Genomic DNA, 15965 nt, shown 5'->3' with positions numbered 1-15965 from the left:
ATCTATAGAGCCGCAGCTTTTATCTAAAAAGCCTCAGGTTGCCGACCTATACCCTAGGGGGCCCTTAACTTATATAACAGTGAAACTAATCGAAAAATTAGCCCCCTTTCTTGATATATTCAGCATTTCAATTCCAATATTCATTCTTTTTCCTAGTTTTACTGAACTTAAAGCAAGTGTGATTGAAGTAAGGTTCAAATTTAATTTTCCACACCCCCTTTCACTCATTTATACGGCCTTATTTAAGACTAAACAAATCTGTCTAAATTTGTTTGAAGATTTATTAAGTTTAAAGTTTCAATTGATGATTCATATAAAGACTGCCACAGAAAAAAATAACACATTCAAAACACAACCATTACTTTTAACTTTACCGTTGGAAATTTTATCATAAATAGATACTCTGTAGAGCAACTACAAAAATGTCAACTATATTCGATAAAACCTCAACTAAGTCATACAATATTGTTTATTTTTCAATTTTTTTTTAAATCTTTTTCCATCATTCAGAGTTTTGTAATGTTAACATGTTCCACATTTGTTAACATTTTGTGTTTTTATATGTTAAATGTTATCTTACGTGTTTTACTTGAATATGGATTCGCAGACGTATAGACGGTTTTCGTAGTTGATGATATAAGCTTATCTCTGGTTCTGACTATTTCAAAAAAAAAAAATTTTGGAGTATGCAGAAGTGAGAGGTTGCTAGTTGAACTTAAAGAGTATCTAACTAACAATCCTTCCCTTTTCTCCATTGACTACTAGGACGTGGCCGGCGCCGTTATTAATCAGATAAATCATATAAAAAAGGGAGAGCATCAGTTTTGTACAATGAGAATGGCTGCTAATCCCAAGCACCATTCTTTTGGACTTTGTGCAAAATTGATGGCCTCGATTAATCACGGAGTAGCAGCCATTGGCGACGTGGAACTTGTTCTGCTTAGCCAGGCCAGCGATCATGGAATTCGAAATGTATAGTTTGAAATCAAATGTAAAAAATACTTCATTCCTCTAAAACGATTTAAAAACAAAAACCTGTAAATTAAGCATTTCGAGTTCAATGATTAAAGGTGGATATGAGTAGTCAAACAAGCTAAGCTAAGCTAAGAAACTTTCATGGTATTATTTTAAAAATATGAAATATGAAATAAATTTAAAAATAAATATTAAAAGTTTAATTAGAAAAATTAGAAAATATGAAGCAAAAAGTTTGTACTTCTTATTTAAAATGTAAATTAAGTGTTTTGTGTTAAAACAACCATTGATATAATAAATAATCATTCAAGAAAAAAAGCCTACAAACCTTAGTTTCAAAATTTTGATCAGTAGGGGCAAAATTGTTGAACAATTCTCATCTATCATAAAATTTCTATTTTGACTCGTTAATTAATGAAAAATTAAAAAAGTGATCGGTACTAGAGCGTTTTCTGTATTGATTTAATTTCATATGTATTGTAAGTTTGAGATAATTTTAGATTCATTTAACCTTTCTAGGATTTGATAGATTTTGCAGCAATCTTTTGGAGAATTTTATTACAAGAATTTACTTACTGATATATTAAAATAAATTGATTTTTTCGAATTCTTACAATAAAAAAAGAATTTTAAAAGAAAATATGAATATAATATGTTATTTTTTGTGAAATTATGATTCTTGAAGAATTTTGAAAGATTTCAGAGTAAAAATGGTTGAAAACAGACTTTTATCCAGCTATTTTGAGAATTGGACCACTGTGTAGCGTAGGGAAATGTTTTCTATTGCAACCTACTTTTTCATCTAAAAAAGAGTAGAATTTTGGAAATTTTTTCGGATTTTATTTATAATGATGTGTCGATATTTATTTTATGTTTTTAAAACAAGTGACTCGAAACGAAGTGAGAACCTGACAAATAAAAGGTCCGTTTTTTTATTTTACCGTTGGAAATTTTATCATAATATTCTTAATATTCGGATAGTACCATAGACAGATACTCTGTAGAGCAACTACAAAAGTGTCATCTTAATTCGATAAAAGCTCAACTATGTCATAAAATATTATTTATTTTTCAATTTTCATCATTCAATGTTTTGTAATGTTAAATTTGCAAATGGTTTAGCATAAGGTTGCCTGATGGCCCGGTTTTATCCGGGTTTGCCCGGATATAAGATACATAATTTGAAAACTGTCCGGCCCGGCCCGGATGCCCAGATTTCATTGAAAAATGTTCGGATTTCGCCCGGATTTATTCACTTTATTTGGCAAATCAAACAAAAAACAACGAACGCCTCCATAACGAAATTTATTGAGCATGTTTTGAAAAACAATCATGAAAAGCTGTATATATCTAACAGAAATGTGTGATTATAAAAACAAAACTGTTCCACCACTTCTCTGAAAAATGTTTTTGAGTTTTTTTATATTAAAGATTTATATTCAGTTAAGAATTTTGTTGAAGACTGCAAAACGATTGGACTTATGGTTTACGAAATATCTAAGATTCAATTTGAGTTAATATTTCTTGAAAATTTCGTCTAAATTGCTGTATTTTGCTAAGTTGGGAAAAATAAACAATAAGAAATCTCTATAACTATATTTTCTCCGAAGTGTGGTATTCGGAAAAGTTGATCATTGAATTTAAACCTTTAAATTACAATTATTTGTAATCTTCTATAGTTTTCCAAAAAAGGGCACAAATAGATTGAATGAATCTTTACACATTTTCTGAAGTTATTTTGAAAACAAGATCTGCTAGAAAAAATCTGGAATTGCAAATCTGGAATCAGCACCCTCAAACTAATCTTAATCTGTTTTATTCACCACGAAAAAATAAAAAATGTTGATTCTTTGTGTGCCTTATCAGTATTTTAACACAGAAGACTATTCTATCTTATAAAATGCGCTTCAGAACAACGAGATAAACCAGAAAAAACAATACTAGAGTTAATAAAAATGTTATCTTGAAAACAATTAAATATATTTTTTTTAAACATTATGGTTTCATAAACTGATTCGAAAAACTTTTTTTTACAAAATGCGAAATTAATCTCTGCTATACTAGGAAAGTTTAAGAGCTTAAATTTTTTTTAAAATTTAATTATTTACTTTTTTAAATTGGTTGAATAATTGGTTTCTCACTTTATACCAGGAAACTCTTGAAGTAAAACCGATGATCCGTGCTCAGAAAGTTTCATAAGTTCATTCCTTGTTTGATATTTATTATTTCGGTCATTTGACAATAATTGAATTTTTTGTACGTTAATGACTTTATTTTTAAACTTTTGAATTTTTGTAATATTGCAGAGATCAATTTTGCGTTTGGTAAATAAAATTTGTTCGTATCAGTTTACATTTAAAAAAAAACACTTTCTTCCTAACAGTAATTGTTGTTTCCTAATAAATCGTTTAAATTTTCTATTTAGGTTTCAATTTGAATTTGAAAGAAATCATGTCATTTGAACCACGGAATTTATTCAAATGTGAACTCGGTACCTATTTGTTTACACGGAAAAGAATAGCAAGGTGGATGAAAAAGTTCAACCACTTCTTGTCGACTGCAATTCACAGAGTCTACTGGAAAAACGAGATCAAGGCTCCGAAAAGGTGTACACCCGGTATACTTATCAACCTCTCCGAACCCCCGAAAACCCAACTCGAAGCAGAGTAGAACAGATTGCAAAATGAACCTACCTATCCGTACGCCTCCATCCTCAGCCTTCCAGCATCTGCGGCCGAGGAACCACAAAACAAAAACATCAGCTGCATAATAGTGTAACACTTTCCGCCATCCATGGGCACCCCCACAATTTGCAGCACCCTTCTTAACACTCGACATGCAAACAAATAAACAAACAAAAGTGCACATCTTACTATAACAAGAATGGTATATGGTGTGCAAAATTGTTTCCAACCTTCCCTCCTCGATTTCAGAGACTCCAGAGGGCTCCACCATACTTCAACCGAAGTGCGCGCGAAACTTCTTGCGGTGAGCCCCTGTGGGAGCTTGGGGTGTCGATTTTTCTCTAGCCAAAACTCCCACGCGGCGTGGCTACTGAGCTAAGTGGCTTAGTCAACAGCACCTACTCCGACCCACGACGATGACGATGAAATCGTCGTAGAATCTCGCGAAACCGGACGGCTGGCGATGGCGGCTCCGATCCGGGGTGTCCACCTTTGGCTTTATCTTCTTTGCTCCAACTCTCGTTGATGTTAGGGTAAGGTAAGGTTTCATTCTGCTGCTGTTGAAAAGAGTTTTCCATTCGTCTCGGTTCGGCTAAGATTCTTGGAGATTTGTTGCGTTTTTCTCCGATCTCTCTCGTCAAACCGGTTGCGCTGAAAGAGAATCGAGATTAACCCGAACGGCAGCATGGTTGGGTGGTTGAGAGTTTTCCGAATAGGGTACTGTAATGGATCGCAGAATTACGCGTAATTCAATGGTAAAAGGAAATCCGAGAGTTTGCATTTACCTACCGGTGAGAAGTTTTGATGATCGGAGCGAGCAGTGAGCATAATATGCTCAACACTGAGAGCCATCCACGAGGCGCGCAAATTTTTTCCGATCCAAAGCGCGTGCACTTGCCATGCTACCACCCCAGAATGGATCGAAAGTATATTTTGTATACTATTTTACTAGTATAAAAGCGGCAAGTTAGTACAAATCAGCATCCAGTTGATTGTCTGGGATCGATGCGAACAATTATAAGTGGGATCGCAATGAAGTTATTTGTGAGTAGAATTTTTTACTAAGAAAAGCAAGTGTTCTAGATGAAGTGTTATGCAATGAATGGACTCTAAATTTTATTGTGTGCGGGGTGGAAAAGAATATTTATGGACTCTGAATTAGTGTTAATTGATCGAAAATGTGATGTTACTAAAAGTGTTTTTCTCCTCAAATATTCCCGCAGATCTGTCTGTCAGCACTTTTGTTGGTTTCAGCTAACGCTGAATCAGATCAAAAGAAACCTGAAAGCAATGCAGTGCCTTTGGAGAAGAAGTTAGACAAACGTGGGCTCTTGAATTTGGGGTATGGCTACGGAATCAACGGATTGGATGTTGGATATATCGGCGGTGGTCATTTCGGAGGAGCATACCATTCGGGCGCTCACAGCTACGGCCATGGAAGCCACGGTTTCCTGCTAGGAGGACACACTGATGTCACGAAAACAGTGACCCTGGTCAAGGGAGTGCCAGTGCCATACACGGTTGAAAAGCACATTCCTTACACTGTCGAGAAGCACATTCCTGTTCCAGTGAAGGTTCCAATTCCTCAGCCATACGAAGTTATCAAACACGTGCCAGTGCCAGTAAAGGAATACGTTAAGGTCCCCGTACATGTGCCAGCTCCATACACAGTGGAGAAAAAAGTGCCCTACCCAGTCCACGTTCCCGTTGATCGGCCATACCCCGTCAAGGTCCTCGTGCCACAGCCATACGAAGTCACCAAGCACGTCCCTTACCCAGTGAAGGTTCCAGTTCCGCAGCCATATGAAGTTACCAAGCACGTCCCAGTTCCGGTTAAGGTTGAAGTCCCCGTCCCAGTGCCGTACACCGTCGAGAAGAAGGTCCCAGTTGAGGTTAAGGTTCCGGTTGATCGTCCCTACCCAGTCCATGTCCCTGCTCCATACCCGGTCCCAGTCGAGAAACCCGTCCCGTATACCGTCGAGAAGCCATACCCGGTTCATGTTAAGGTTCCGGTTGACCGTCCCTATCCGGTTCCGGTAGAGAAACCGGTCCCATACCCCGTTAAGGTTCCGGTACCTCAGCCCTACTACGTCGAAAAGCATGTAAGTTAACAGTTCACCGTTTGCTCCGCCGTCTATTCGATAAACTAGCATTTTTCAGACATTTCGTTCATATTCCCTCATAGAAAAGCTTCCATCTTTTCGTTTTATGACATTTTTGGAAGATATTAACTTTTCATTTAAGCATTGATAAAAATTGAATTTCAGATACACTATGGCAACGATTATAAATTTGTTTATTTTCTATATAGTTTTTAGAACATTTATTCTTCAAGCAGAAACGACGAATACGAGTTATAAAATGATATTATTTATGTTCAGGAGAGAGTATCTTGCCTGGTCATTTTTTTTCGTGAAGCATGGAGATGAGGTTGATTTGAAGCGGCATTGTATTTATGTTAAAAATTTTAAGGTGATTTATGACCTTACACGTCTTTGTTTTTTCATTGTTTTTATCAAGCAAATTTCCTAGAAAACAGAAAAAGTATTTTTGAAGTTTTATATGAATTTTTTGAATCAGAATTTGATGAATTCAAACTGTTTAAGTTTGTTAGGCACCAGCAGTGTTTTGAGTTTGTTTTTCTATGCGATGCCAAAAAAAAATACCCACACTCGCCAGCTATAAATTTATTTGTGGAAACGTTGTTTCATAAGCTTGACTATGGTCAGAATTGATTTCTGTTTATTTTACTTGTAATGCAGATCACACTGGAAAAGCCTTGAACAGCAAATTTTATTTCTGCAAGAAATCAAAATAAATCATGGAAATTATATTGACTGTTAAAGCAACTTATCTCATTAGTTGATGCTGAAAGCTGTGTCCTTTCTGAAGTGTACGAAAACACTGAAAGTGACCAAAATGGTTCAATAATTTTGATAACTGTCCCATCCCATGGTTCGACGAAGAAGAATGGTTGGTGGTCGTTTCGTTTGTTTCTATCACCCATTTTTTTTTCAAAGTTATTTCGGAATTCAGATAATATATATTGACCGAAAGAAAAAACTATTATACAAGCTAAGTGATTCACGATGAAAATAGTCCAAATTATATGAACATAAGAAGACACGAACGCCACAAAGGTGGTAAAGTGTCTTTTATTAGAAAAAAAATGAACATAAGGGTAGATTTAATTTAAAAATTTCTCAAAACCTAGATTCTAACACCTTAAATTGATTCAACCATTTATAAAATATCTCATATAAAATTTAATTCAATCAGATGCTTCATCATGGGAAAGCAAGTCTTAATAGAAAAAGATAGTTGCTATAAAAAACAGAGCAGCGCTAAATGTAATTAAAATTTCACAAATACTTTTGCTACACAGTTAAAGAACAAATTTGTCAAACCTGAAAGTTATTCAACTAAGTGAAAACTGTTGAAAAACAATTAATTTTGTGTTCGATTTTGCAAATGCGGTCGAACTTGTTAGATACAAGCTAGAGTTCAGATTCAAGGGACTGAAACAGTTTTCTCGCTTATACCTAGAGTGTTCTCCTTTTTCCAGGAACTCTTTCACAGCGGGTTAGGAGTACATAACTGCAATGGCGATCTTCAAACAATTCGACCCAAATCATTTATTTTTGTGTATCTGGATGACAATCTATTAAACTTAAGAAAAATGCACGGGTTCAAAGTTATTTCTAGTTCATTTGAATAAAAAAAATTTATAGCTAATCGATATAGACTTTTTTTAAGTCTTCATCTACTTGTAGCTTAAACTATCGTCTCTATAACGTAGCGAACCAGAAAACGGGACCCAAACAATCATGCGTCGAATCCGTGTGTAATAATTCAAATTTTTTGGCATTTTGAAACCGCTAAAATTGGCCTTAAAACAATTATTTCCATACTCGATTGGGTGACTGAAAATACATTTAGCTTTGAGTGCATATTTTATTCGTTGAAGGTACTATTTTCTAAGCGTGTAGAAATAAAATGGAAAAAAGTACCGGTAGTGAAATCTAGTGTTTTGAAATCACGGTTGGCATTTTCACACACGGTTGGGGCTCCAGCCCGAATTCTGGTTCTCTATGTCAATAATTCAGCAACAAACAAACCGTATTTCTAAGTACCACACTGTCCCTTTCATACAAATTATTGAGTTCGAAAATTAAATATTTTTTTAATAACCATTGTAAAGCCAGGGAAAAACTTTTGCTATTGGAAGATTTATATTATCCCTCATAGATTTTTAGAACCATTAAAAATCATGGAAACTTTCTATTTCTATTACGTTTTATATGATTTTCACAATTTCTTTCAACTTATAGGTTTTTAAAAATTAATATGAAAGGTATTACTTACCTACAGTTAAACTTTGGGACAGATAAGTGTTCCATTATACATAAATCAGTAGAAATTTTTCAGAGGCCCTCATAGCCAAAGCCATTTCGAGAAATTGGGCTTCAATGTTTTCGTTTTGTCCTTTATTTATGTTTTTTTTCGGAAAGTTGTACTTTTCGTTCTATCAAAAAAAATGAAGATAAAATTCTTAAAATCGGAAATTTACTTCAGATAGAGGTTGAGAAATGGTTCTAGAATTTTTATTATTTCGCATGTCGCAAGAATGTTTTTTCTAAAAAAAACTTAACCCAAATGTTTTGAATATAGTTATGAAACCTTGTTGTGCAAATTAAAACACAAAACTGTGGTCTTATCAAAGACCTAGTGAATTCTGAGATATATCATGCTGGATTTATGTGTTTCCCTGCTAAGATTTTTCGAGGTCATCAAACTTCATCCGTCCCAGAAATTTTTGCCCGGTAAAGTTCCTGGATTGTCAATTCAACACTTCTTAACCAATATAGGTATCTCTCTTGTTTCTCAATCAATTTATATAAAGTTGATAGTCTTGGAAACCCCGTAATGCAGCTCTAATATGTTTTCAATCAATGTTCAGCTACAACACTTCAGTTCGCTGTTATTTAAAGTCTAAAAAAATTCGAAAAAACATGCTTCGGAAAAAAAGATTGAAGATCAGCTACTACAAAAAAAATTTTTTATCGTAATCATAACTACAAAAAATGTGAAAGGTGGTACTTCCAATCAATGAACCGTTAAAATTGTTTTTTTCACACCAGATAAATTTTTAAAAGTGGATTGGAAAGTTGACGTAATTTGAAACAGTTTAGCATTTTTAAGATTGTCAAAATACGAAACACAGAACTTTTGACGAATTTTCAAACGAAGCTGTTTTTCGAATTTTTTGCCAATTTGCAACTTCTCAGATTTTCTAAGATATGAATTCAACTTTTCACTGAATTTTGAGTATATTCACGCTAATAAATTTATAATCACCAGAAAGGCAATTTCATACCGGTTCTAGTGATGTTATAACATAAGCGCTGCTATACTTTACAAAAATATGATAAATAAAAATTTGACATACTTTCTGAACATTCACAAGTCAGAGTGTGAATTCAAAATTGATGATTTTTGTAATTATTTCCTTGGCACTGCAAAATTAAATATTTTTCAAGTAAGTAATTGTACTTCGTTTCTCATTGGTTTGGTCATTTGCTTTGCCGTGTGAAATTATAGAACATAATAAAGTTTGTAACTTGTCGAGTTATTCCTGAAATCCACTACTGCCGTGGTTATCTTCTCCATCACCTATCTTTTCATCTCACTGATGGACATTTGCTGTTATAAACAAGGTGTAAATATAACAGGTTTTACCGTATGTCAAATTCTCGATTCAGCCGTTTTGGCCATTTTGGTTTTGCAACTGTAGTTTGGAGTTTATTTACCAACAAACCACAGAACAGCTGTGCAAATATTCTTATATTTATAAACAAACTCATTGAGCGCTCCGCACACTTCGCGTCTCCTTACTGTGAAACCTTGTGCTTCTAAAAATCTTAGTTATAAATAAATTAAAAAACGAGTAGTTTAGAAAATGATGCCTCTAGTATGGTGGTCTCAAATGTCATATCGCACGTTCAGCCCCAGGGGTGGAAAACAGATGAAAAAAAAAAACAAAAAAAGCGCTCAAATGTCAAATTGATCTGATTGAATCACCGACCAGTGAGCAGGTACCAAATTTTGTTTCATTAGAATAATCATTCTTAAAACTTTTTTAAGTCTTTAAGAGAGTTTTGCATTCGAGAAGTTTACAAGTATCGCCAAACTGAACATGTCTCATCTATAAAACAATAGCTCTGTTGAATTTGTTTGGTTCCGGCACGAATTTTTATCATAAACGATTACAAATCGTTTCAAAAAGTGCTTATTTTTCTGTCGAAAATTAAAAATTACTGCAAAAATGCTGCAGTGAATTTTCATTTGCCTGACCTAGATTCAGCCATGTTGAAAAAAGTTTGGACAGTTGGCTGAAGTATTTATGAAAAAATTGGTCCACGGATGCAAGGTGGTCCTGATAAAAATAAGACGAATTTGGAACAAAGTCTATGTATGTCTAAGCACAAGCCAAATATAAAAGATTTAAAACCATTTTCAGTTTTAGTTTAATTGATTTTATTTGAATTGGATTTCCCGAAAAAACAATGATTTCGGAATTTAATGACATCATTTTACTCGAAACACTTTTTTTTAAATTAAATTACTAAATACTCTGCACTTTTCGGATGTTCCGAAAAAACTTTCCAGATGTTGCAGTAGCACTTTATAGCTCCCGGCCGTGGGTTCTATTTTGAAGCTACCGGTGGAGCTAAATTTTTAGCTTGATGTTGTAAAACACGAAATTTAAACCTGCAGCAAACACAACAATTTTTCACAAACACTGCTGAGTTTGTTCCCAAACATAGCTAAGCCTGCTGGCTGTATTTCCGCCCAACCCAGTGACTTTCGTTTGGTGCCGCTACTGTTCCGCTGTTTATCCCGTAGTTGTGCTTTATTTTATTCCATCTGCCGGATTCATAAACGGGGTGCTTCTCGGACGCTGAAATCCATGCCCATGCCGTTTTACAAAGATAGTAGACATAAACTATTTTTGCTTTTTAGGTTTCCATCCCATTCGATGACTTTCTAGTGCTACCAAACAGGCATTTACCAAACAGCTCATGGAAGAAAATAATGTTGAATAAGCATGAATTGGTTATAAGTAAAGGAAAATTTATGTTTCTCATCGCTACCGGCCAAGCTGACACTGCTTAAATAAACTGGTCGAAACTCAGCCGGAAGAATTTGTTCCACTTCAATGGAATATATTTGCAAAAATCAGGGCAAAATCTTAATCTGAGAAATTTTTCGAGTGGCTTGTTCAGTTGGCCATAATTCAGTTGGCAAGTCTGTTGTATCCTGAGCAGATGTCCGCGAATTCGAGCCCAAGAGTAAACATCGAACACAATTGTACCGGATAAGTTTTTCAATAACGATCCGCCAACTGCAACGTTGATAAAGTCGCGAATGCCATAATGATGGGTAAAACGACTATAATCGAAACAAAAAAAAAAGAAATTTTTCGACTATTGGCAAAAGTCCGTGGCATACAAACGAATCAAGACACCTGGCATCCCAGCCAGCTATCAAAATTTTGGCTGCGTTTCACCCCCTCCACCGCATCCAACCCTCGTCTACTTTTTGCCGATCTGAGACCACCATACTAGAGGCGTCTTGGTATAGAGCAAGGTTGTTAGAACACAAGGTTCTCTAACTTTGTCAGTAAGTAAGTGAGGGGAGCGCGGTGAGGTTCAGTGAGATTGTTTGTAAACATCGGTAAATTTGTTTGAACTGAGGGCTTTGTTGGTAAATAAACTCTACGATGTCCACAGTTGCAAAACCAAAAAACACTTAGGTATAGGAATTTTTTTGACATTTCTCACGCGCTGAGCGTGTTCGGCAGAGACAGGGAAATAACCTCAAAAACTTTATAAAAAAAAACATAACACATTTTAGTCAATACGGTCATTATTGAGGCTGATTTTCCAAATTAAGAAAGTGTTAGTGAAACACTCAGCATTAACTCACAAACACTACCTGTTTGCCACAGGACTGTAGAAGGTAAACACTTACATGTTTACACGTAATTCACGCCTCTGTTTACATATACACATATTTTTACCTATACACAAACACAATTTTTCTGGTGTTTTGTTTAGTGGATGGTGTAACTCGTCAAAGGCAAAGTGTCATTTTTCATCATTTCTGTCTGATGTCTCATTTTGTTGGCGCCATCACTTATCACAAGAACTGAAACATGAACAAACGAAATGACCAGTCTCCGAGACGAATTTGTTTTTACACTATGCGACCACTGCTCAATTTGCCCCACCTGGCGCTGATTTCAGCTCAGCCAGTAAGTTGAAGTACGAACGCACATCTGTAGAATCTCAGTGACACTTCATGTTTCTTTGAAAATATTTCCTTAACACTAAAGCGTTCATGTTTCAAGAATATTTTACATCTGATTAATGCTAAAACCACAATCCCTCAGAAAGAGTACTAAGTATGTATGCCGTGAACGAGATTCGATCTCATGTACATTGACTTAGAAGACTTGAACGCTATTCTATAGGCCACGGTTTTACTGATCAAAGTGAAATATCAACACTTCAAAGAAAGAAATTTCTTAAAACCAATGTGAAAAACATGTTCCAGATGGCAGATCTAAGAATAAATTGGTCAATTCTAATTTTTAAAGGCTCGAGAGTTGAAATGATTTCGCACTTCAGAACCTAGTTTTTTTTTAAATATAATTCCGTGTTTTCAAAGAACAGTTAAACCCTTTATTTTTTTAATAGAGACTGTAGGAAACGCACAAGGTGTATTTATTTTAGAAATACGTCATTTAGTAGAAAACAAACGTACGGATTTCGCCATGGGAGCTGGTTTTGCCTTTATCTCCCCTACAAATTAACTTTATTACTGATAATAAAAGAATATCCTTTACTTCCATTTCTTCTGCCACAATCAAGAAATTGTACAAAAGATCTGATATAGTGGAGAATTTTCTGAAATCAGATATGCTAATATAAATTTTCTTATTTAATAATGTACCTTTCATAGTTTCCGAATTTGAACAAATCTTTGTACATTACGAAATGAAATGGTACTCTTGCACTTGATCGATCACGTCAATTTTTTCCTTTTGATGTGCAGATAAATATTTGGAGTACAAAATTTGGTTTCTGTAGAAGTGTTCATGTACAAAATTTCATCCACAACGTGATTTGTTTAGTTAGAGAAACCATCATATAAGAATTTGAACAAAATAAGTAACCACTAAAAAAACTCAAAGAAAAGCGTGGATTTTACTAAACAATTTGAAAAGATAACTCATCGGATACTTTTTATTAAACCATTAATTTTGTTAACCGTCATCATCAATACATTTCATACATAAGGGGCAGAAACGGTTGGACGAAAAGTCTCATCTCATACCTTCTAAGAGTAAACGCATCATCATTCTAATCATCACCAAGGAGACTCATGGTAATTGGATCGCTTGACTTGAATACTGAATGCTCAATTCGGATCGATTTTTCCCCGTTTTTTGTCAGGTCCCATACACCGTTGAACGGCCAGTCCCAGTCCCAGTGAAGGTCCCGATCGATCGTCCTTACCCAGTAACGGTCGAAAAGCACATTCCGGTGGAAAAACCCGTGCCAGTTCCGGTCCCGGTCAAGGTTCCGGTTGCGGTTCCTGTGCACTCGCACTCGCATCACCACCATCATGAGCCGGCTCACCATTACGATACGAGCTACACCAGCTTCAGCGGCTATGGCCACGACTACAGTTACCACCATTAGGGTTACCAATCACAAACCAAGTTTATATTTATTGGAATGAACCTGCCAGTAGCCAAAAACATGGGAACAAATCGGACTCCAGATAACAAAACCGATCGAATTCGAGCGGCGACGTTAACGTTAACCAAGGAGATATTATCTTTTGCAAGAAAACAAACAAATACCCAGATATCTGCACCATAGATCACAACCACAATCGAACAACGAACTCACCTAATTTGTTACCATTTAACTTTTCTGTTTTCGTAAATTAACGCGCTCTTTTGTTCTGTATCTTCCTTCCGATGCGATAATGGTTACATTTCTCTGAATAGCTACCGCGATTCCGTTTGTTTAGCGATTTACGGCGCCAAGGTCCACCATGGCGTCGCCATCGTCTGAGAGCCCCTCGTGGTGGCAACAATTTGTGGCAGCAGCACCACCAACGTCTTCATCAACCGGACATGCGACTTAACCAAATAGTATCACCCACCCACCCACGCTTGCGTAATCGAATGTTGTACCCGTTTAGGCCAATCCGTCTACCCTTGAAATAATGTATTTTGTCCTGCGCAGACTTTTGATTTTCCAAAACGTCCCACTTCCCGCCACACACATACGAAAACTTAATCGCGTTACTCAACCAATCGCTCTAACTTCTCGTAAGTTATTCTTAGCGTGTACAACCAAAATGTGATTTATATTTTTTTTACGTTTTTTTTTTTGTTTGCTGGTATTAGCAAAAAGTGCGAAACCAGAGGCGCGAAGATGAGGCGTGCGAACTGCGTTTGCAAGCAAACGTTGCGCGAATCTATTATTGTATTTTATATGTAAATAAGAGGAACACAAGTAAAAAAAAAACAAAAATAAAGACGAATCAGTTTTATAACGAAACAAAACCCCTTCGAGTTGCCTTCCAAGGATTTTTCCTCTGGTTTGATAATTCCGCCCTTGAATTTGAGTAGGCCAGACGAATTGTGCCAAACAAAACCACCACACCAAACCACCATGCGTTTGTCGCAAGTCGCGATCATAAAGCAGTCTAATTTGACAGTTCCCACTTTGTCATTTGTCATCAGCCATGCCGAGGTTTGGTTTGTTGTTTGCATCAGGTTTTGCGATGATCGCGATACAAGGTAGGTAGCGGTTTCCTTCGTTTGTTCCGGACTTTTGATTTCTGCTGAGTGAATCGCATAATTCCACCCCACCGTCTGATCGCATCGGATCGGAAGGGTGAAGCCACTGCCGCATGACTGGGTGGAGATGGCAAATGGCAAATGACACATGTTGCATCAAGTTATCATTTGAAGCTCAGAAGTTGCTTCGGGTCATGCGACTGGCAATCATCCGTCATAATGTTTTACAAGTGGGTTGAAAGGTTTAGGTAAGTTTCTTATGGAAGCAAATTTGCATGTCTTATTCTGTTTGACTTTGGTTTTCGAAGCTTTCAAGTTATTTTAAAAATTACCGGTGAAATCGAGCAGTTTTTAAAATTAACAGGGGAATTTTATGGTTTTTTAATTAGATTGCGGATTCCTTTTTCACACTAGGAAGACCGCCAAATTTAATACACATACCTATTCTCATTGTGACCAGTCCAGGCTTCCGAAAAGTACTAGCGAACGACAGTATTCTTGCGAACGTCGCACGTGCACCTCGATGAAAGCTTTCCGAATATTTCTTCCCCGACAGTTCTAAAAGGAGCGGTCGTGCGATGTACAGCGAGAGCTCGTTTTACCTCATGCGAAAGTTTGTTTGTGGGTATGAAAGTTTTTTAAGCTTCGTGACAGTTTTGGGAAAATCTTCGTGACAGTTTTCAATGCGTTGAATTTCGCATGACAGTACTACCTACTCCGTCCGACTGTAGCCGAGATTCGCTTTGGATTATCATGCACGCTCGGGCCGAGTTAATTTCGAACGAGCGTAGGTATGAATTTCTTTCTCGCTTAAGGGGGGAAGGAGGGGGGGGGGGGTGATCACCCCGATCACCCTCCTCATAGGACCCCATAGGATAGAAGGTAATCATATCGGCACCACACATCGCGTTTCGCCTCGGTCGTATGCTCCTGCTCGATGGCTCGTTCGATCTATTCGAACCGAGCAGCAGCGCATATGGCCGGGCATGGATACGGTATGGGCACGACAGTCAACCGTGACAGTCCTGCCCAAAACTGTCACGCGCTGCAGCCGACAGTTAGATGAAATTATTTTAGAAACAGGAAACCCTGAAGGGATGAAAATCGAACTGTCGGTTGGGTTCGCTACAGCTTTAAGCACAACATTTTCGGCAGCGCAAGCTTTGAGCCGATTGTTCAGATACAGCCTGGGTTCTCGCACGTGTGTGATGTAGCCGAAGCGTTTCGATTCGTTACCGACGGTACAGCAGCAACCGAGTGGTAAGGAAAACCGAGACAGTGTGTTCGACAAGAAAAAGGCTGTCATAGCAAAGCTGTACTTTTCGGAAGCCTGGACCAGTCGAAATGATTGGTAAAGGGAAAATTTTTTACGACGCAATATTTTCATTTTTTTCTGATATTGTTCAATGACTCATTCGAGA

At 36.6% G+C, this 15965-nt stretch overlaps 2 protein-coding genes across 2 annotated transcripts in view; one reads left to right on the top strand and one right to left on the bottom strand.

Annotated features, from left to right (window-relative positions):
• Positions 1–15965, bottom strand: part of LOC129749948 (angiotensin-converting enzyme) — a 405427-nt gene that overhangs the window by 132085 nt on the left and 257377 nt on the right. The window lies entirely within an intron of this gene.
• Positions 4575–14296, top strand: LOC129749949 (uncharacterized). Its single transcript, XM_055745103.1, has 3 exons — positions 4575–4703; positions 4883–5761; positions 13181–14296. Exons 1-3 carry the CDS (start codon positions 4665–4667, stop codon positions 13427–13429), a joined length of 1167 nt encoding a protein of 388 aa, XP_055601078.1. The 5' UTR covers positions 4575–4664; the 3' UTR covers positions 13430–14296.

This window comes from Uranotaenia lowii, chromosome 2, assembly GCF_029784155.1.
Source record: "Uranotaenia lowii strain MFRU-FL chromosome 2, ASM2978415v1, whole genome shotgun sequence".
NCBI lineage: Eukaryota > Metazoa > Arthropoda > Insecta > Diptera > Culicidae > Uranotaenia > Uranotaenia lowii.
This window is presented reverse-complemented; position numbering and strand designations above follow the sequence as displayed.

Excerpts from the sequence above, each read along its gene's own strand:
- LOC129749949 (XM_055745103.1), top strand. The coding sequence starts at position 4,665 with ATGCGAACAATTATAAGTGGGATCGCAATGAAGTTATTT. Across the intron at positions 4,704-4,882 it reads GGATCGCAATGAAGTTATTT|ATCTGTCTGTCAGCACTTTT; the intron begins GTGAGTAGAATT and ends ATATTCCCGCAG. Across the intron at positions 5,762-13,180 it reads CCTACTACGTCGAAAAGCAT|GTCCCATACACCGTTGAACG; the intron begins GTAAGTTAACAG and ends GTTTTTTGTCAG.